At 44.8% G+C, this 22,995-nt stretch overlaps 1 protein-coding gene across 1 annotated transcript in view; it reads left to right on the plus strand.

Annotated features, from left to right (window-relative positions):
- LOC309564232 (alpha-1-inhibitor 3-like) overlaps positions 1-22,995 on the plus strand; it is a gene marked incomplete at its 5' end in the record, with an annotated part of 147,231 nt that overhangs the window by 40,746 nt on the left and 83,490 nt on the right. The window contains 2 exons of the mRNA XM_082268859.1: positions 13,844-13,922; positions 15,786-16,011. Of these exons, the coding sequence (XP_082124985.1) occupies positions 13,844-13,922; positions 15,786-16,011 (305 nt within the window). The remainder of the gene's footprint in view (positions 1-13,843; positions 13,923-15,785; positions 16,012-22,995) is intronic.

Below are 22,995 nucleotides of genomic sequence, written 5' to 3' on the forward strand. Positions count from 1 at the left end.
TTCTCGTTTCTGTCATCTTCATTGACAGCTTTCTCATAAATGTCAGACGGCTTGTCCCTCATAACCGTCTGTCCAATCCACCATGGAGGACCGTGATCCATAGGCAACTCAATTGGGCTAGTCTTAATGTCTTCAACATTCTTAAGACGCCTCTCTCTGCAATCCATAAATGTTTTCCACAAAACTTTGAGAACCTTTGCTTCACTAAGGTTTGTTCCAAGTAGGGACTCTTGACATCCCTCTGTGACTTGAGTTGCCTCTCCATACAGCTGTACACAATCATTGACTTTTTGTTGTAAAAGGGAATGATCTTCCTTCTTGAGCTTTGCTTGCTCTAAGATGCTGTGCAGAGGATTTTCCAATTGAGACAACAGGCTGTCACACATTTCTTCAAAGTGACCCCTGTTCCTTTTCCCAGAGATATCAATATCATTCACCAAACATTTCATATTCATAGGCAGATCGGAAGCATTTGCACTCATCAACTTCTTAAACTTTTCGCCCTCCTGAGCGAGTCGCAGTAAAGGCCTACTATTTGATTTGATATTCAGTTTATATTTCTTGCCAAACTCTTCACAGAAGTAGTCAACCAGAACATCATCAACTTTCCTTACACCAACATAGGGGTTAAAGGCAACAACACAGTTGAACCCAGCGATCTGGGTGGTATCCATTATAGACCTCCTCTCTGCATCAGTGAAGAAGCATGGAACTGCAACACATTCTTTTACAGGTTTCTTCAATGCACTTTCTGCTGAACTATTTGACCGCTCAAGGTCACCTAGTTCTTTTTCTCTATCTGAATTCCACATGGAATGCATCTCAAGATCACGATCAAACTTCTGCCACCCGTCTTTCACCAGTTCCATTTTGGAAACACTCCCTGAAAGGCACTTATTCATTTGCTTCACGTTTTCACCAACAGCCTTAGTTTTCCCCACTAGGTTTTCAGCCTGAACTGAGAAATCATCACATTTCTTACTCAGCTCCTTTGTTTGCTGAAGCTCTAATGATACATTTTCCAATGCTTGAAGTTTTTGAAGGAACGGTTTATTCCAAAGGGGTGATTCAAGCCACATGTCATCACATTTCTGAGGCTCACTCAGGACAGACCCCAAAACACTGATCCTTTTAAAAACTGCATCAGGCACACTATCCCCTCTTTGGGACAGATCCTCTGTTGCCTGGAATTCCTCTTCCAGTTCCTGCAACGGAATCTTCATCTCTTCTACTTGCTGTTCTAAGGCTCGCTTAGACTTTTCTAGCTCCTGAACTCTTTTCACAACATCATCCTTGGAGCTGACCAATTCTTCCATTTCTGTACGCAGCTGTTTGTTAACACTTTCTAGTTCAGCCTTACACTCTAGAGCTTCCTCCAAAGAGCGAGCCAAGAACAGGGCTTTGCTCTCGTTATCACGCACCTCCGTTTCTGCACGGGCGCGTTCTTCTGCATATTTTGCAGACACAGTCTTCTCTTCACCAAGCATCTGATCAAACTTCTTTTTCACATCTTCAACACACTGTAATGAACCAACGCTTTCTTCCATGCGTTTTTTCATATCCGCTATCTGAGCTTGCAATGTTGCGACTTGCTCTGATAGGTTTTTCTTTGCTTCCGCCTCCTCTTTTAATTGTTCCAGGAAGCCATTTTTCTCATCTTCCATTTGTTTGAGCTTTGTGCTAAAACTCAGCCTTTGACACCTCTCTTCCTGTAAGAGTTCCTGCGTGTCTTGCAGCTGCGATTCCAAGATAGAAAAATCTTCCGCAATTTCTCTAGATTTGCTGTCTGCTTGAGAAAGCTGATTTGTAACATTGTCCAACTCAACCTGCAGTCGGTTTGCCTTCTCTGACAGCTTAGCACACAATCGGTCACCTTCTGACACCTTGACTTGCGATTCCAGAAGCTGTGCCTCTACTTTTTCCCTCTTATGTTCACAATCTTCTTTTCCCTGCATAAGAGCCTTCACCTCATTGGCTAGCATCTGGGAATAAGAATGTAATTCTGCCACACAGGCTTCTTTCTCCTTTAACTGCTGCTGGACACGTTGGGCTTCCCCTTTCCAACTTTCACAGTCCGCACGCCATTCATTTACCACATTGCTTAAAGTAGTGAGCTCATACACAGTACTCAGTAATTTAGCCTCTCTTTCACTTTTCTCTTTGTCGCTGAGAGACAATGTCGCTTTCAGAGCAACATTCTGTTCCTGCGACTCCTGCAGGTCTATTTTTGTAACTTCCAAACACTGAAGACTTTTTTCCAGCTGATTACGCAACTCCAACATATCAGCCATACTTTGCTTCTGCAAAGTCTGAATTTCACTTTCCTTTTCCATGAGGATGGTATCTTTCTCCATTATAGTCTCTCTGCGTTTTTGCAACTCGACCAAAAGAAGAGCAGTGGATTCTTCCCACTGTAACACATGAGACTTGAGTAGTTCATTCATTTCCTGCAAGTTTCTATGCTCCATTTTAAGCAATTCCAAGGCTTGTTCCTTTTCTTCCATTTTCCGTTGCAAGGCATCCAATTCAGCCCTGCACACATACTCGGTTTCTTCCAAACCGATGGCCTCCATTGGCTGCTGGCGTCTCTGTTTCCAGCCTGCCATGCTCTCTTGGTGAGCCTTTTGCTGAGCTGCAAAGCTCCGCTGAAAATCCGCATTTGCCTGCTGTTGAGCTGCATTTGCTTGCTGTTGAGCTGCATTTGATATAATCAGATGTTTCAACATCTCCTCCATTTTGAGTTTACTTTTCATCTGAGCACACTGCGTCTCCATAGCAGTTTCATCAGTGTTGCTAGGGACAACAACCTTCCTCTTTAGTAGACTCTCTTTAGGCATGGATGGGGCTGGTTCAGACGGCAACATCCCCTCCATCCAAAGAATCCGGTCTCTCATTTCATCTATCTTTGCATTTTTCAGGCGTTTGGACCGCCCCATCTTCAATAACTCCACAAACAAATTTTTCACAGTCCAGCAAACAATTTTCAGACCACTGTCTCTTCAACACATGTAGTTTTTCTCTATCTTGCAGGATCTCTTTTCCTGCGCACACAGTTTGTGCAGTCACTTGCACCAGACACAACAAAGTTCATCAAAAAATTTTGAGACCCCTGTCTCTTTAAAACACTTTTTTTTTTTTTTTTTTTTTTTTTCTGTCAGGATCTTTTCTCCTGCACACATAGATTGTGCAATCTCATGCACCAGACAAAGTTCATCAAACATTTGCACTTCCTTGCAGGGATCTTGCTGCTTCTGCCCACTGCATACCTCCACCATATGTGAGGGATTAGCTCGGTGGTAGGCGTGGATGACCCCTTTGGGGGTGCGTTTTCACAGAGATAGCCGATTAGAGGTTGAAAAACAAGACTGATTTATTCATGCAATTTACTTAACACAATTGCAAGCATCAAAACAGCCAAAATAAAATAAAAGACAAAATAAATCCTTGCCTCTGTGGGCGGCTACCTTCTCACAGCTGGAACCTACCTAAGAAGTCTTTCCAACCTACTGTTGGGCCGACACTGCTGATCCTACAGCAGACACTCAAATGTCCATTTGTTTGCTTTTCACACAGCACAAACATTGTCCATTGAACATGTCCCTTTGTTTTCTTTCACACAGCACATGTTCATTTATGACAGGATCCTTTACTCTTCAGATTCTTCACATGGAACACAGTTCATTTAACAGGTCCCTTTACTCTTCACACTCTTCACATGGAACACTTCTCTTCACACTCTTCACATGGAACACTTTGTCTTCTCACCTTTGAGACGTCTTCACTCGTGGTTACCCTCCTTAGCTTCACATCGCTTTAGGGGGTCTTCTCCCATGCTCACCAGCTTGTCGGGAGGCACACATCCGACTGTCCCCCTCTCCCAGCCCACACGGCGACAGGCGGCAGCAGTCCTTCTCCCATGCCCACACGGCGTCGGGAGGTACACGTATGTCTGTCCTCCTCTCCCAGCCTACACGGCGACAGGAGGCAGCACTCAATAGATTTTCTCTGGACAAATTATAGAGTCCTTGATCTCCTCATTCTGAACAGCTGAATGGTTTTCAACTTCCTGCTGGCTCTTTTTGCAGCCAACACCCTATAGTATCAGTGAATTTTTCAAAGCAGGTGGGAATGTATCTCCTTCCTGTGACTACATTCCCAGATTTACCTGACTTCCTGTCACAATATATATATATATATATATATATATATGTAATAGGTATCTGTGGAAAAAATGAAGGTAATCCACCCATATTACTTGATCTATGATGCAGACTAAAAATTGGTAAATGAATGTTAAATTACCACAACACAATGTTGCAAATAGTCTCAAAAAGATTATAAAAAAATATAATAAATATAAAAAATATATATGCAACTTGACCACCAAAAGTGGCTCTAAATATCAAATAGGTCACAGAGCCTGAATGGATACAACTCACTCTGGATAAGGGTGTAAAAACACTAGCAAATATGAAATTATTTCAGAAATCACAAATATGGATATAAAAATATAGTAAAAAATAGCAGCAAAGACACAGATTAAGAGTTATCTATAAAGGCATTTACATCCGTGTCTATATTCAAACCAAATGGGCTAAAACATTTGTTCCTGTAAATCCAGGACATTTCTAACTTGGAGAGTCCCCTAACAAAGGGTTCTCCCCTCCAATGCGGAACGAACTTATCGATCCCCATAAATATAGTGTTATGGGGGTCGTTATTGTGTTTTAACCGATAATGGTTAGACACAGAATGTTTTCTAAACCCTTTTTTGATGTTAGCTATGTGCTCGTTACACCTAATATATAGGGGTCTTTTAGTCCTCCCTATATATATTGCAAGCCACAAGGGCATTGCAAAAGATAAACTACACCAGTCGTGGAGCAGGAAATAAAGGGTTTGATTTCAAATGTAATGCCTGTACTCGTGGACAAAAATTCCTTAATGTTTCTCTTTTTGCACTTATTAACCGAACAGGTCTGGCAGCGGTTGCATCTGTAATAACCTGTAAGTTGGTTAAAAAAGTAGGTTTAGGCCCAGGGGGATTCAGGACATTAGGAGCTAGTCTATCCCTTAAGGTGGGAGCCCCTCTAAATAATACTCGAGGTTGCTCAGGTAACACATCAGATAAAGGACCAGTAGCGGAACTATCAGGGTCGCAGCGGTCGCGCTTGCGACCGGGCCCTGGAGTTCTGCTACCTGAGGGGGGGCCCGCCAGCCCCCGTTCTCTTACCGCGGCCGCGGCGTGAGGGGGCCCGTCCGTCCGCCTGACTGTTCCGTGTCCGCTAGTGGCTGTCTGGCTGAGACTGAGAGACGATCGTTGTGCGGGCGGGCGGGTGAGGGGGGGGGAGAGGTGTCTAAAGCAGCCAGTTTTCTGTGTAAAGCTGCAATCTGCTGCTGTGCTGCCTGCACCGCCCCCAGCCCTGCCGATCCTCCAATCAGAGCTGATGCAGTGAGGCAGTGACACCAATAGTGTGCAGGGGGAGGAGGAGTTCTCCCCTCTGCGAGTGCGAAGAGACTACATGCTGTGCCTGCTAGAAGTGTGCCTGCCTGGCTGGAGTTGCTGAGTGACTGAGGGGGAAGCTGACTGACTGCTAAGTGCTAATTGTAAGTGAACTAACTTGCCTTTTTGATCCCAAACTCCACCCTTGCTGGAATGCTGCCTCTTAATGATCCCAGACCCATGTCTGGCACAGAACAGATCTCATCCCTATCTACAACAGAGGTGTTGGGGGGTGTAGGGATGAGATCTGTGGTGGTGGGGGGATGGGATCAGTAAGACAGGGGTGGTGGTGGTGGGGGAGGATGACACCACATCCCACCCCTCCTCCACCCCCCCCCCACCATCACCCCCACTGATCCCTCTCCACCATCACCTCTTCACCACCGCCATTGATCTCAACCCCCTCCCAACCATCACCCCCCCTCACAACCATCACCCCCCCTCACCACCGCCATTGATCCCACCCCCTTCACCATTACCGCCACTAATCTCACCCCCCTTCACCACCATCACCACCTCTGATCACACCCCCCTCCCCACCACCGCCACCACTGATCACACCCCCCTCCCCACCACCGCCACCACTGATCAAACCCCCTCCCCACCACCGCCGCCACTGATCACACCCCCCTCCCCACCACCGCCACCACTGATCAAACCCCCCTCCCCACCACGGCGCAACTGATCACCCCCCCTCCCCACCACCGCCACCACTGATCAAACCCCCTCCCCACCACCACCGCCACTGATCACACCCCCCTCCCCACCACCACCGCCACTGATCACACCCCCCTCCCCACCACCGCCACCACTGATCAAACCCCCTCCCCACCACCGCCGCCACTGATCACACCCCCCTCCCCACCACCGCCACCACTGATCAAACCCCCTCCCCACCACCGCCGCCACTGATCACACCCCCCTCCCCACCACCGCCACCACTGATCAAACCCCCCTCCCCACCACGGCGCAACTGATCACCCCCCCCCCACCATCACCCCCACTGATCCCTCTCCACCATCACCTCTTCACCACCGCCATTGATCCCACCCCCCTCCCAACCATCACCCCCCCTCACAACCATCACCCCCCTCACCACCACCATTGATCCCACCCCCTTCACCATTACCGCCACTAATCTCACCCCCCTTCACCACCATCACCACCTCTGATCACACCCCCCTCCCCACCACCGCCACCACTGATCAACCCCCCTCCCCACCACCGCCGCCACTGATCACACCACCCTCCTCACCACCGCCACCACTGATCAAACCCCCTCCCCACCACCGCCGCCACTGATCACACCCCCCTCCCCACCACCGCCACCACTGATCAAACCCCCCTCCCCACCACGGCGCAACTGATCACCCCCCCTCCCCACCACCGCCACCACTGATCAAACCCCCTCCCCACCACCGCCGCCACTGATCACACCCCCCTCCCCACCACCGCCACCACTGATCAAACCCCCTCCCCACCACCGCCGCCACTGATCACACCCCCCTCCCCACCACCGCCACCACTGATCAAACCCCCCTCCCCACCACGGCGCAACTGATCACCCCCCCTCCCCACCACCGCCGCCACTTATCACACCCCCCTCCCCACCACGGTGCAACTGATCACCCCCCCTCCCCACCACCGCCGCCACTTATCACACCCCCTCCCCACCACGGCGCCACTGATCACACCCCCCTCCCCACCACCGCCGCCACTGATCACACCCCCCTCCCCACCATTGCCGCCGTTGAACCCAGAAACAGAAATGTTTTACTTTGTTATACGTTGGAAAAAAAAAAGTGTCAAAAATATGCTTTTTCGGGGGGGGGGGGCCTTCATGATTTCTTGCACCGGGGCCCTGAGAAATCTAGTTACGCCCCTGTAAAGGACGGTCACTCTTGAGAATGTGCCAATGCCTGCGAATAATATTTTTAATGCTCTTATGCTGCGTTGAGAAAGTAGTAATAAAAGGGGCATTGAAAGAGGCGTTCATAGTTTTAATGCGAACTGCGGTGGAAAGCATACTAGATCTGTCCATCTTGTCGACTTCCTCAAGCGTGCTCATAAGGAAAGAGCTATCATAGCCCTTATCAATGAACCTACTAGTAAGGACTTTGGCCTGTCTCTCAAAATCCACTTCTTTAGTACAGTTTCTCTTGATTCTCATATATTGTTCCTTAGGGACAGCGCGAAGCCATGGGGCATGATGGCAGCTGTCAGTAGGGATATATGAGTTCCGATCCGTCACTTTAAAATAAGTATTAGTGATAAACTTATTTTCGTCACGCATAATAGTCAGATCGAGAAAATTGAGGGATTCTTGGCTGGCTTCAAAACTCAACTGTATACCTCTGTAATTCCGGTTGAGTTCTTCCATGAAGAGCTCCAAGTCAGGCCTAGACCCATTCCAAAGAAGGAGGACGTCATCAATGCATAATCTGGGGCCTAGCACAACCATAGATGACGTCCTCCTCCCACTGGGCCATGAAAAGGTTGGCCAATGAGGGGGCATACTTAGCCCCCATTGCCACTCCTCTGTCCTGGCGAAAATACTGTCCCTCAAACCAGAAATAGTTAGATCTGGTCGCGAACTGCAAAAGTTCCATAATGAATTGAACTTGGCATCCAGGGACCTTTGAATCGCGAACCAGTGAATGCTCCACAGCTTTGAGGCCCAAATCATGGGGGATGACAGAATATAAGGATGCCACATCTGCAGTGACCATCCATAATCCCTCAACTGGAACGAGAGAAGCCAGTGTATTTATAACATGCCGCGTATCTTTGATATACGAGGGAGTTAACTGCACCAAAGGCTGGAGGTATGAGTCAATATACTTCCCCACCCGGGACGTCACAGAGTCAATGCCACTCACAATGGGACGCCCCGGGGGAGAGGTAAGACTCTTGTGCACCTTTGGCAGATAGTATATAATTGGTGTCCTAGGACACTTTGGTATTAGAAAGGCCTTCTCTTTCTTATTTATGATGTTTAGAGCAAAGCCATTAGAGACAATCCTGTCCAGTTCCACTTTATATTGGGACACTGGATCTCGAGGGAGAGGGGTATAGGTGTGCACCCGGAGGATTAAACAGAGATGCGTTTGAGAGATTAGAATGTTGAAAGCGTGTAGATACAACACCACTATTGCTAATGGGGTTGCTCAACAAATATTTCTGTATATTGATTTTTCTCACAAATTTGTGTATGTCCATGTATGTTTGAAATTTGTTGAGACATCTGGGAGGGGCAAATTTGAGGCCCTTGTCCAGTATATTCTGTTCCGACTCAGAGAGGACCTTATGACTTAAATTGAAAATTCCTGCTCCACCTAAGTTCTTTTTCTGTCTCTTAGATTGTAGCCGCCTCCCCCCTCTAATTCCTCTGGGTTTTCTAATGGTCGTTTTAGCCCTTGTTTGGCTGACGGAAAACCCCAACCTGGGTAACCAGATTGTGAGGTCTCAGCTTGGGGTGGCACCTCTGTTATTGCTGAGCTTCTCGATTCCAAAGGGCCCTGGGAAGGGAGGGGTCTTGAATTTGGCAGGGTCCCTGGATGATTATCCCTTGGGTGTTGGTTATCCCTGAGTGGAAAGAACTGGTTACTTGTGGGAATGTTATATTGATAATCAGACCTTGGTCCATCTCGCATACCAGGTCCATTGCGTACAAAGCTGTTTTCGGAACCTCGATTCCAATCATCACTATGTTGTGGACCGGATCTCCATTGTGGAGTTCGCCCACCTCTCTGACCATTCCGCTGATAAAAGGTAAAGGTTTATACCAATAGAGCAGCTACTTAAACAAATATAGGGTATATTTGGTAACACTGTAGAAAAGAATAATAGTAGCGCTTGAAACAATATAAAAAAGTCTCTTAAAATAAACCATAGAGATCCCCCAAAATGCCAGTCTGGTTAGTGATGCAATCCTCCCAGCATTTGGAAAATAGTCCCACAAGCTTATTGAGGACGGTATAAATGAACATCAGTCCCTTTAGACTCCAAAACTTCCACAATTTACAAAAACGCAAATCATTTGTGTAGTCCGGAAGGGTCACCGCTAATCCACCACCAAGTGCAGGGGGACAGTAAGAAACGGCCACTCATCAGATCACGATGCTCACTTACTCTCATAAATGAGCACACCTCACATGTGTACCTATTACATGTATATATATAGCCTAGCTGTTAGATTCGGCTGATATTAAGTTGGCAGGCTTTTATTATATAAGCAGATCCCTTTGGAGGCAACTCTGGCTGGATTTTTATCTTTATTTTAATTTTATTTCCATCTCCGTGTATTGTGTATATTAAATGGTTTTTAGTTGATTGGGCATTTCCATGATTAAAGATGGCGCCCGCGGTTTCTATTGATTTAGATGCTGCGGCCGCTATGTGAATGCTCCTTTTATCCGATGAGTTAGGGCCTTCCAGGGTCCAATATGGTGCCGATCGCCTCTGTAGCTTCCGGAAGGGGTGGATGCCTCTTACGATACATAAGTGGTGACTCGGCACACCGCCCGCATCCCCAGGAAGACGTCAGTTGTGACAAAACGTGCGTAGGGAAGGCGTGCTGACGTCACTACTGTGTATCCGGAAGTCGGGCGGCGGCGGCTTTGTATGTGTTTGACAGGCGCTTAATTTACCATGAAATTGTGAGTGTATTTCTTTCCGTTTACCTAATTAAAATTGTATAGACCATCTGCACTATTGTGGCCCCTTCTTTTCTTGCATATACTTGCTTGATCATTGATTTGGACGAGGTGGCTGGTGTTTTGCTTGCTGGACGCTGCGGATTCCTGTATCCAACAGGACCCGGTCAGGAGAGGAGTCTTTCATTGGAATTGGCTTCTAGGCTATCTAGAGTGTGTACAATGCGATTAACTCTTTTCCATCTGGTAAGCGCATATCCCTAGCATGCTTCACTGCGGCTGATAGAGTGATCTCTGGTGGCGGATTTATCAACTCTGCATCTGCACTTTGGAATCTTCTATTTTGGACTATATTATTTGATCTTATAGGCATAATCTGTGTTATCTGCCTGGACTATTTGCATGACTTTAAGAATATCAGAATCATTGTTCATTTATATTTTCCAGTGTATTATTTTTTAGCGCAGCTTTCCATTTGACATTTCTTCCCATAGTGTTTCCCACTACAGCTGCTGCTCTGATTTGTTTTTGCTCAGCGCGGTTATTTACATTTTAACAAATACAAGTAAACCAATGCACATAAAACAAACAGCCACATTTAATGAAATGAATTATATATTTAAACAATATATCAATTGACAAATGAAGAAACATCAATAATCATAAAGAATCACAACTACAAAATGTTTAGTACTAAGGGCCTGTACACACGATAAGAAAATCAGAAGTAAAATTTTGTCCGACGAACGATCTGCTGATTTTCAGATTGTTAGTATAGTGCTTTTGACAGCCGATTACGGATTTTCTTAGGACAAAAACTGGATGTGCAGGCTATAAAATTTTTATAGTACGTGAACACAGCGTCCAATTTTCAATTAATTAGTACAGTTTTCGTCTGAAAAAAATCGTAAGAACAAGACTAGGCATGTTTGGAAACAAAAGAATACATACAAAACAATTCAACACATGACATCACTTCTGAAGTTGAATTCTGTTGTACAAGAATTTTCTTATGAAAGTAATCTCCTCCCTTTCAAAATGAGACTAGTATGCAACAAAAAACTATAGAAAATGTGTCCGATAATCTGATCGCGTGTACGAGGCTTTAGGCTAGATTTATACTGATGCAATCAGATTTTAATCCAACTTTTAGTGTGACTGAAGTCAAGCATCCAATCACGTGAAGAAGCTTCCTTTTCTAAATTTCTTTCTGAGTGATTGGATGTTGAATGTGACCACATGTTTACTTACTGTATACTAATTGTGAAGTTTAGTAAATCAAGCCCACTAGCGTACACAGTTCATTTCCTTCATTCCCCACTAGTCAGCTCTGCTGTCAAGGGCAAAGAAGAAAAGGGGCCAATCATCAGCACTGTTTAATGAGAGAAAGGGGCATTAGTCATGCGCTCTCCATACCCAGATGCACCAAGTGTCACTTAGGGACAAGTAGAGAGTAGCCTGGATCAGAGCAACCTGGGACTTAGACAGAATTTTCTTAATTTGGTCTGGGTTAGGGATAAGCCAATGGTTCAGACCTAACCCTGGATGTTGGGGCATTTGTGGCATCTACATTATGGTCACACCCCAACTTAGAAGCAAGTCGTACACCACGATGTCACTGATCATTACCTGAAGCTGTCATACATGTGCCTCCCATTCCCACGATACACCTGCTCGGGATGTGACATTTTGAAGGAGACACCACAGAGCAGTGTCCTGTTCCACCAGTCCAGCTAGACTCCACCACCCAGTGACAGAGTGGGCCCCACCAGGAACCAGCACGGGCCCCATGCGCGCGCATATTAAACTAGGTACCTAGGGTCTCCACCACCCAGATCTGGCTCTCGTTGCTGGTGCACCAACTGCTTCCCTCACTATACATGAGACCCGCCACCCCTGCTTGTACCGCTCTCCCGCTGTCTGGCTGTCATATCAGCCTTCCATTGTGCTGGTTGCCCCTAGCAATGGCTTGTCACTACTTCACCCCTGGTGTGAACTGCATCCCTGTGCTTCTATACACTATTACAACCATGCACCTCTTTGAGTAACTTGAGACAAGGCATGAACAAAGCTTCACATGTTTTACCTGAATCATGATGCATAAAAGGAAACACCAGATAACAGTTCAACAATAAGTTCAGTCTTTCCCTAACATCCCTAATCCCTAAATACAGGTTTGTGTCTGTGCCTGGCATACCTGCTTAAAAAATAGTCCATTGCTGACCACTATCCCTGCCTTTTCCCTTACATAGCTGAGGACCACTTGGGGACCTTTTCTTCGGCTACATGGACCATTGGGTACATTTTGGGAGTTTTTTTCTTTTAAAGTACTTGTCAAACATTTAGGTGTCACAATTTCTAGGTTACACCCTTTTTTTCCTGTGAATGAGTAGGTAAGTATTCCATATTCATTCACATGAGGGCAGGCAGGATCTGGAGGCCCTCTTATTATTAAAGGAGGCTTCCAGATTCATATAAGTCTCCTGCCCGCAGACCTTTACAACAACGAGTCAGGGTTGTAGGGTTGAGACCCTTGTCCTCATCAACATGGGGACAAGGTAGCAAGGAACCCTGCCATTTTGAAAGCATGTGGCCTGTATGGTTCAGGGTGGGGAAGCATGCTGGCCCCCCTTTTCCTGACAAGGCAGGCTGCATATTTGGATTAAAAGTTCTGGTGTGTATTTTTAGGGAGACTTTTTTGCATAGAGTTCATCTTAAAATCCATACCAGACCTAAATGTGGTTCAGATCGTGTGAAGCATCTGTGGCGGCAACAGGTGAGGAGTACAAAGACAAGTGTGTCTTGCCTACAGCCAAATATGGTGGTGGAAGTGTCATGGTCTGAGGCTGGGTAAGTGCTGCCGGCACTGGGGAGCTACAGTTCATTGGGGGAACCATGAATGCCAACATGTAATGTGACATACTGAAGCAGAGCATGACCCCCTTCATTCAGGGACTGGCCGCAGGGCAGTATTCCAACATAACGACCCCAAACACACCTCAAAGACAACCACTGCCTTGCTAAAGAAGCTGAGGGTAAAGGTGGGGGACTGGCCAAGCATGTTTCCTGACCTAAACCCTATTGAGCATCTGTGGGCATCTTCAAATGGAAGGTGGAGGAGCGCAAGGTCTCTAACATCCACCAGCTCTGTGATGTTGTCATGTCGGAGTGGGAGAGGACTCCTGTGAATCTCTGGTGAACTCCATGCCCAAGAGGGTTAAGGCAGTGTTGGAAAATAATGGTGGCCACACAAAATATTGACACTTTGGGCCCAATTTGGACATGTTCTCTTAGGGGTGTACTCACTTTTGTTGCCAGTGGTTTAGACATTAATGGCTATGTGTTGAATTATTTTGAATGGACAGCAAATTTGCAGTTATGCAAGCTGTACACTCACTACTTTACATTGTAGCAAAGTGCTATTTCTTCAGTGTTGTCACACGAAAAGATATAATAAAATATTTAAAAAAATGTGAGGGGTGTACTCACTTTTGTGAGAAACAGTATGTGAACAAAGGGCAGTTTAGCATATCACTACTCCTGGTAGTAAAACAGAGTGGCAGAGGAGTGAAGCAAAACTTAGGTATGTGTTGTTACTGAATTTTGTTCCAATATAAATCACATTTTATTCTGAAGTAGCTTCTTGTACTATTCCACTGTTTACGTTTCATTCTTTTTTATCAAGCCAAAGCAGAAGACAAAAGTAAGCGCACTACAAGGAGGTTCTTTCCAGACATCTGGCTATTTGACTTAGTGCTAGTGGGGTAAGTACCATATGCTTTGAAGCATTGCCATTTGTGGACTATATGTACTCCTGTGTTTATTAGAGAATGTATTTTATGTAAAATTATAATTTAAAAAAGTGTTTATAATTTTTTTTTTATAATGAAACAAAGTATTAATAATAGACTAAGGATGGGCGAACAGTTTGGCCCGACCATGAGTTTGGGCCAAACATTTGCCTATTCCGTCGTTCACCCAACACCCGTAATTGCAGGGTGTTTACCGGGTGTTTGCCCTGACGAACACCCTGCAATGCACTGCAAAGTGCGTTCTGCGCCCTGACTAGGCAAAGCTTTGCCCAATCATGGCGCAGTGTAAGCTGGTTGTTAAGGGAAGCGGGCTGCGTCATCCCTAAAGGGGTTGTAAAGGCAGAAGGTTTTTTTATCTTAATGCATTCTATGCATTAGGATAAAAAATGTCTGTGTGAAGCAGTCCCCCTCAGTCCCCCCTAATGCTTACCTGAACCCCCTCTCGTCCCAGCGATATCCACGACTCGGCCATCCCGGACTCCCCTCCTCATTGCCTAAGACACAGCAGCGGCACCATTGGCTCCCACTGCTGTCAATCAGCCAATGAGGAGAGAGAGGGGCGGGCTGAACAAAAGCTCCATGTCTGAATGGATACACGGAGCTGTGACTTGGCTCTGGTGCCCCCATAGCAAGCTGCTTGATGTAGGGGCACTCAAAGGGAGGTAAGGGCCAGGAGAGGCAAAGAGGGACCCAAGAAGAGGAGGATCCAGGCTGCTCTGTGCAAAACCAACTGCAGAAAGTATAACACAATTGTTATTTTTATTGAAATAAAAACCGAGACTTTACAATCACTTTAACAACTGATGAGTCTTCAGCTGTCAATAGGTTTCCCCACTGACAGCTGAATAAAAAATAAAAAAAAGTACCAGTAAAAAAAAATGAAAGAAAAAAACGGGGCTGGTATGGATTTTAAGGGAAACCCCATGCCAAAATGTATAAAAAATGGCATGAGGTCCCCCCCCCAAAATTTGTACCAGACCCTTATCCGAGCATGCAGCCTAGTAGGTCAGGAAAGGTGAGGGGACCAGTGAGCACCCCCCTCCTGAACCATACCAGGCCAAATGCCCTCAACATAAGGGGTGGGTGCTTTTGGGTGGGGGGGCTCTGCCCCCCCAAAGCACCTTGTCCCCATGTTGATGGGGGCAAGAGCCTCTTCCCCACAAACCTGGGCTGTGGTTGTCGGGGTCTGCGGACAGGAGGCAAGGGTCAGGGGTCAGGATTAAAACTGCACATAAATCCACATCTACAAAGCACATTAGGCACTAGCTTTTAAAGCCCAGCGTGAAACAAATAGATAGCAGATAAGTAGAGGAAATACAAGCGCATAATCAAACGTATGCTAAAGATGAAAAAAAAAGTGCTATAAGGGGAGTCGACTCACAATTCTGAATGCCAACCCACTGCTCTTGCTTAAGGACCTTACTGAACTATACAAAAAGGTGGAAGGTGACATTTTGATCCATGGATCAGACACATACTTTAAGGCAGTAAAACATACTTTCACCATGATTTCCATCAACAGGCTACCTAGAGTCCCTTGTTGGTTCAAACACTGCAATGTAGCTTCTCCTGCATTCTCTCATGCTCTTCTTCTTTCATCCATCAGACACCACTAGGGAACATGGTTCCAGGAGGGGACCTCGCTGAATTGTTGGTGGCCTGGTAGTTTCACAGCCCCAGAAAATAGGTCCTTTCCCTGTGCAGAACAACTTCTCCACACACCAACACAGAACCTTCATATAATTCCTAGAAGTGTATATAACACTTCCTGTATCTCTATTTCAGCTGTGTATTTATTGGTTCTTTTTCCTATAGCCCAGAAGGCCGCACTGTGCTAAACTTGACTACACCAGACAGTATCACCAAATGGGAAACGGACGCTGTGTGCCTTGGAAATTCTGGTATTGGGGAGATCAGAAATGTTCAGCTTGTCAACTTCCAGCCTTACTTCATTGAAATAATTATGCCTTACTCTGTGGTAACAGGAGAGAAATTTCAGATTGAAGCCCAGGTCTTCAGCTATGAGAAGAAATGTATTCTGGTAATACTAATTATTAGTCAATAATATCTAACTGGATGACACTTAGTTTGCTAAAGCACTATGTAAAATACTGGTTTTTGCTAAACTGCAGGAATTCAGCCACTTTCTAAAATGTGCTGTCTTAAAATGAGTTAAGTCCAGCAGGGTGCATGCCGCCTACTCTACTTATCTTTTTTATTTAACAATAACAGTTTTAATGGGTGCCAGTACTACACCTATTCCTATATTTCTGGTGTTCTGGAAGGAGAGATATTGCTTTCTGTAACAGTAGCAGCTCTGTCCACCCCTTTTCTTGACTATCCATTTACAGAAAGCTTTGGTTTTTGTGAATGGGTTCACATACTACAAAGCACTTTGTTATTGGATAAGAGGAGGAGAGGGATGGGCAGAGCGTCTATGTGCGACTCAGTATGGGATTTATAGGGAAAGCTGTGCTCCCTGCTTTCAGTAGGAAGGTATATTGAAAATGAAATCAATAAGTCCACGAGGAGACATGTACCTCATTGAACTTAACCTTTAGTAAACCAGCACATTTTAGAAAGTGGCTGAATTCCTGGAGTTCAGCTTTAAAGAAGAATTCCAAACTTGAGTATTTTTTACATACTGTAGTTACATTATTTCAGCTTGGACCAATGTAACTGTTTATACTATACCTGGCCGATGCGCCTGTAGACATTGCTACTTCAGGGATTTCCACTTGCTTCCAGGTCCTGCAGCAAGTGGTTGTACATCTGCCTAATGAACCCAGGAGGGTCAGCCACTCATCACAGGCACCATTCAGAGAATGGTACACTGTTTATTTAGATTAAACTTAAGCAAATCAACTAAACCCTGGTAAGATACACTCCCAAGTGCTCCTGTATGAAAAAAGGTTTGGCTGTGCAACATAAATCACAACTCTATTAAATAAATTAAATTCAAACAGTTCAAGCATGTATTACATGTCACCAATCTGCCCAAAAAAAAAAAAAAACTGTGCTCAAAGAAAATGTGCTCCAGTCCCTAAAGACCTAAACTCAATAGGACATTTGCACTTTTGGAGATTGATCTGTGTGATTCCACCTCCAACTCTTAGCCACTACTTCTTGTCCCTTTAAGAGATCTGTCTTCACCCTCTCCAATGCAGTTGTGGCTCAAAAATAATGGGAAAGTTCTCGTAGTGCACCCCATGTTATCAATAAAAGTTTTTTGATGCATAAAAATATGCCCTTATAGAAATAACATAGCATAAAGCAGAGTTGAAGTCTCTCGCCAAACTTCTGGTCTGCGCATGACCGGAAGTTACGTCACCGGCTCCGTCCGAAGCGTTGCGCCACACATCCACGAGACTTCTTCAGGGAGCCTGAAGTCCTGGGCAAGGGGAAACCTTTGAATTTGTTGTTGGTAATGAAGCCCTGAAGTGGTCCATCTGTAAACGAGATAAAGCAGCGATGTTGTTTTATTTTCTAGGGATTTATTTTGCATTACCATTACCCATGTATTGAATTTGAATTTCAATATTTTTTATTGAAAGTTTTAACACATACAAAGTTGAACAGAGCAATGTTCTCAGGTAGATATCCTGAGAGTGTATACAATACTCAAATTTTACAAGAGTACAATACGTAAGATTGGCTCCATACATATTTAAATCATTCAAATTAAAGACAAAAACGTAACATAAAGCAAGAACATTGTGTCTCCTCATTGCTGCTCATAAAGGTAACTTTGTCGAGTAGGAATGTAAAATGAACCAGTAATCTCTGTGACCATTTAGTTGAGGGATATATTCATTTTCTTTACCATGCTTCCTACACCCTATAGCAGGCCAATGGGCTTGGTGCATCCATTATGTTATCACATGTATTGAATTATACGGCTGCAGCGCGGACTCGAATTTTCGGGAGGCCGTTTTTAAACGGCCTCCCAGTGACACGCTGCGGGGAAAATCTGTGTCGGCCGTGTCCCTTGGACACGGCCGATCACAGATCGTGGTGAATGGCCAATCACAGCGGCCATTCACCACGTGATCTGGCCATCCAATGAGCGATGATCTCATATGTAAACATATGAGATCATCTCTCATCGCCGTCGCTCCTTCCTCACACGGAGCCTGCAGTGTGAGGAAGGAGGGGGAGCCGTTAGCCGTCGGGGACACAGAGACATGTAATAAGGGCACTGATCACCAGTGCCCTGATTACACAAGGTAAAAAACACACACACAGTGCCCTCCCATCAGTGCCCACAGTGCCCGCCATCAGTGCCCCCCATCAATGCCCACAATCAGTGCCCATAGTGCTGCTAGTCAGTGACCATCAGTGCCTGCTCATCTAGGCACTGATGAGCACTGACTGGCAGCACTATGGGCACTGAGTGTGGGCACTGATGGTGCTGCCCATCAGTGCCGCTCATCAGTGCCACCCGTCGGTGTCCAGTGCCATCCGCCAGTGCCCATCAGTGCCGCCTATCAGTGCCCATCAGTGCCGCCTCTCAGTGCCGCCTCTCAGTGCCCAGCAGTGCCACCTGTCAGTGCCCAGCAGTGCCACCTCTCAGTGCCCAGCAGTGCCACCTCTCAGTGCCCAGCAGTGCCGCCTATCAGTGCCCAGCAGTGCCGCCTATCAGTGCTCATCAGTGCCGCCTCTCAGTGCCGCCTCTCAGTGCCACCTATCAGTGCTCATCAGTGCGGCATATTAGTACCTCCTCATCAGTGCCCATAAGTGCCACCTCATCAGTGCCCATAAGTGCCACCTCATCAGTGCCCATCAGTGCAGCCTATCAGTGCCCATCAGTGCCGCCTCATCAGCGCACATCAGTGAAGGAGAAAAATTTATTTTCAAAATTTACTCGCAGAAAATAAGAAAAACTTTTTTTTTTTTTACATTTTTTGTCTTTATTCTTTTTTTTTTGTAAAAAATAAAAAACCCAGAGATGATTAAATACCACCAAAAGAAAGCTCTATTTGTGTGAAAAAAATGATAAAAATTTCAAATGGGTACAGTGTAGCATGACCGCGCAATTGTCATTCAAAGTGTGACAGCGCTGAAAGCTGAAAATTGGCCTGGATGGGAAGGGTGTTTAAGTGCACAGAAGGCAAGTGGTTAAAGAACCATAACTACAGCCAGAAACAACAACGCCAATGACTACCCCATAAAACTATAAGACCCAAAGCTCCAGCCACATTTATGTATAACTTAACCACTTCTGGACCGGAAGATTTTCCCCCTTAATGACCAGGCCATATTTTGTGATTTGGCATTGTATTACTTTAACGGATAATTGCGCGGTCATGCAACACTGTACCCAAATAAAATTGATGTCCTTTTTCCCCACAAATAGAGCTTTCTTTTGGTGGTATTTGATCACCTGTGCATTTTTTATTGTTTGCGCTATAAACAAAAAAAGAGCGACAATTCTGAAAAAAAAAAAACAATATTTTTCACTTTCATCTATATAACATTCTCAAAAAAAAAAAAATCAAAATTCTTTAACATTTTAGGCCAATTTGTTTTCTGCTACATATTTTTGGTAAAAAAAAATTGCAATAAGCATATTTTGAGCAGTTTGCGCAAAATGTATTGTGTCTACTAACTACGAGAAAGATTTATGTCATTTTTAATGTTTTTTTTTTTTACTTGTTGCGGGACTGCAACATTGCGGTGGACAGATCAGACCCCTAACTGACATTTTTGACACTTTTGGGGGGACCAGTGACATTACTACAGTAATCAGTGCTAAAAATATGCATTGTTACTATAATAATGCCATTGGCAGGGAAGGGGTTAACCCTGTGGGTGATCAAGGGGTTAAATGTGAGCCTAGGGGAGTGATTCTAACTGTGGGGGGTGTGGCTTCTGAAATAACCATAGAGACATGTGACCCTATATAGAAGGATCACATGGGCTCTATGATCATTCCAGGGAGAAGAACGGTCAGCTGTGTTTACAACAGCTCACCGTTCTTCTCTCTCAGCGGGGATCGATTGCGGGTTTCAGGCAGCAATCCGAGCCGCCTGACCCGTGAATCGGCTTCCCCGCTGCCGAGTGGGGGTGGGAGCGTGCCGCCGGCAGCGCGCGCTCGCCGCCTAGCTTTTTGCGTGCGACTGACGAAGGTCTATGTTGGTTTGCGCAGGAGAGCCACCTTGCCGCAGTAAAAAGGGTTTAAAATCTTTATCCAAATAAATTTGTGTTGCCACATAGATCTACCTTTAAAAAAATCTAAAAATTTTAACTAAAAGATTGTCACATAATTTGTTGGTAACTCTAATCTGGTCATACAGAGATTTTAAACCGGATAAAGTGAGGGAAAGACAACGCAAGAAAGTCCACGCTACCTGCATAAACCAGCAGAGTATGACGACAAACCTAGAAGGGATTAGGGATGATCGAACGGTTTGGGTCGACCATCGGTTCGACCCGAACATTGACTGTTCGAAATTTGGCCAAATTCCGAACATTTTGCGGAAAAAGTTCGGAATTCGACAACCAGAACCGACCAAAATGCAATGGGACAGGAACTGGGCTTTAAAATCCCGTGATTGGACCAGAACCATCAGTAAAAGCCAATTGAGGGGACAGGAGGATGCTAGGAATGTGATTGGAGTGACTAGGGGGTCCAGAAGCCAATGAGTAGTGAATACGCCCCCCAGTATATAACATAGCCCCGCCAAATCTCTAGCACTGTAATACAGGGGCTGTGGAAGAGAGTGGAAGCAGGTCTGTTACTCCTGCTGCAAAAGTGTCATTTAGCAATTATTAGTGTGAGGAAAGGGATATCTAGTGTAGTTAGGGTACTATTTTCCACTATAGTTAGATTCAATAATCTAGTTTCTGTAGGGAAAGTGTTAAGTGTCAGGGTGACCGTAGTGTAGTGTAGGGGGAACTGACTCTGACTGCTATGGCAGGGTTACCAAACTCTTCCATGTCAGGGTGACCGCCATAGAAAAAAGATCTTTTGTCTTAGAATTGCAGTAGAGCAGGGATATGGCTCCGCTACTTTCACACCTGGCTGTTTTTGTTGCAGGCGTTTATTGGGCTTTTTTGTGGACGTCTTTGGAGGCAGGCATGACATCTGAACTTCTGTGTAGGGGTATATACACACACACACACACACACATATATGTATATATACACATACACACATATAGGTGTGAACGTAGCGGAACCCTATGCCTGCGCTCCAAAGACGCCCAAAAAATGCCCAAAAAAACACCTGCAACAAAAACACCCAGGTGTGTTGTTGCAGGCGTTTTTTTGGGCATTTTTTAGGCGTCTTTGGAGGCAGGCATAAAATCTGAACTTCTGTATAGGGGTATATATATACACACACACACACATATATGTATTTATACACATACACACATATAGGTGTGATAGGAGCAGAGCCCTATGCCTGCAAATAATTTCATTAGTGCAGGCATAGGGTTCCGCTACTTTCACACCTATATGTGTGTATGTGTATATATACATATATTTGTGTGTGTGTATATATACCCCTACACAGAATTTCAGATGTCATGCCTGCCTCCAAAGACGTCCACAAAAAAGCCCAATAAACGCCTGCAACATAAACGGCCAGGTGTGAAAATAGCAGAGCCATATCCCTGCTCTACTGCAATTCTAAGACAAACAATCTTTTTTTTTCTGGTTCTGGACATGCTACAGAGCTGAAACTTCACAGGTACACCTTTTAGACCCCCCAGACACTAAATCCAAAGAAATCTCTTTTTTTTTTTTTTCAATAATTTTTTCAATAATTGGCTCTCTATCAAAAACGACAATTTTTAAAACTTTTTTTGTGTGATTAATAGTCCCTGGGGCATGACCCACAACCCTAGGCACTTTTTAGGGGCATTTATTGGGTTTTAGGGCTTCAAAATGTTTTTTTTTGATTACCGAAGTTCGGGTCCCATTGATTTCAATGGGGTTCTGGAATCCGGACCCAAACTTTCGGGAAGTTCGGGTGTTCTGGTCGAACCAAACTTTTCAAAAGTTCGATCATCCCTAGAAGGGATTACAATTCTTTCAGCAAATGTAGAAAAATTACAATTGCAGTGTTCAGTATATCGATTTTTTGCAATTTGCAACCTAAATTTTATGAGGAATCTTTGAGGAATTACTACAGATACAAAGAAATTCCAAACAGTTTGCCAAAAGCACACCAAAACTGTGAAAATACAAAATAATAACAAACTACACTGAGAGAAATCAGAAGAGCCAATAAGTAAAAAAGCGTCCAGATCATGTATGACCGCATCAAAACCTTATTCAAAATGGACAGGCCTTTCTAAACACTGTAAAATGCTTCAAAACAGGAATGAGCCAACAAGCACCCCATGGGCATACATACAGTATTGTTAAAAAAAAACACTCAAAGCCAAGAGATCAAAAAAATCTAGACAAATCAGCAATAATCTAAAAGCTGATTTTATATCGACTGATTTCATATTTGGAGAGCAAAGCAAGTTGGCCACAATGTCTAATTTTCAATAATGCTTCCTCAAACACGGTGTAAGAGACAGAGGAAAATAATTGTCAATCTTATTAGGTGACCCCCCCTCTAGGAAAACATGGATGCTATATCAGCTGAATAGTACCTGATTCTTACTTGGGAATAATTTTATGGGAGACAAATAAAAATTGCTGAAAGGAGGCGTGACAAAAAGAAACGGTATCCAACCCTTAGCAGCTTCTTGTACACGCTTCTTCAAAATCATCTGCCAATTTAAGGTTATAAACAGGACAACAGCCCAAACTTTATAAAAATAGTAAAATAAAAATTGAGAAAACCTCAATAAGCAGAAAAGCCTTCTTCTAATTTCGATAGATTAACAGTCAAGGGAGCATTTGTTCCAGCATTTAGAGAAGTGCATGCTCTTTGGAAAAATATCTTTCTGACCTGACCAGGCTGACAAAACTGTTTTTTTTTTTAAACATCTCATAATTGAGCGCACACCATCAAACAATGCACACTCATGTCTGTGCTTGCAAGAAACTGCCCAGTTACATT

This window comes from Pelophylax lessonae (assembly GCF_965119305.1).
Source record: "Pelophylax lessonae genome assembly, chromosome: 9".
NCBI classification, from domain to species: domain Eukaryota; kingdom Metazoa; phylum Chordata; class Amphibia; order Anura; family Ranidae; genus Pelophylax; species Pelophylax lessonae.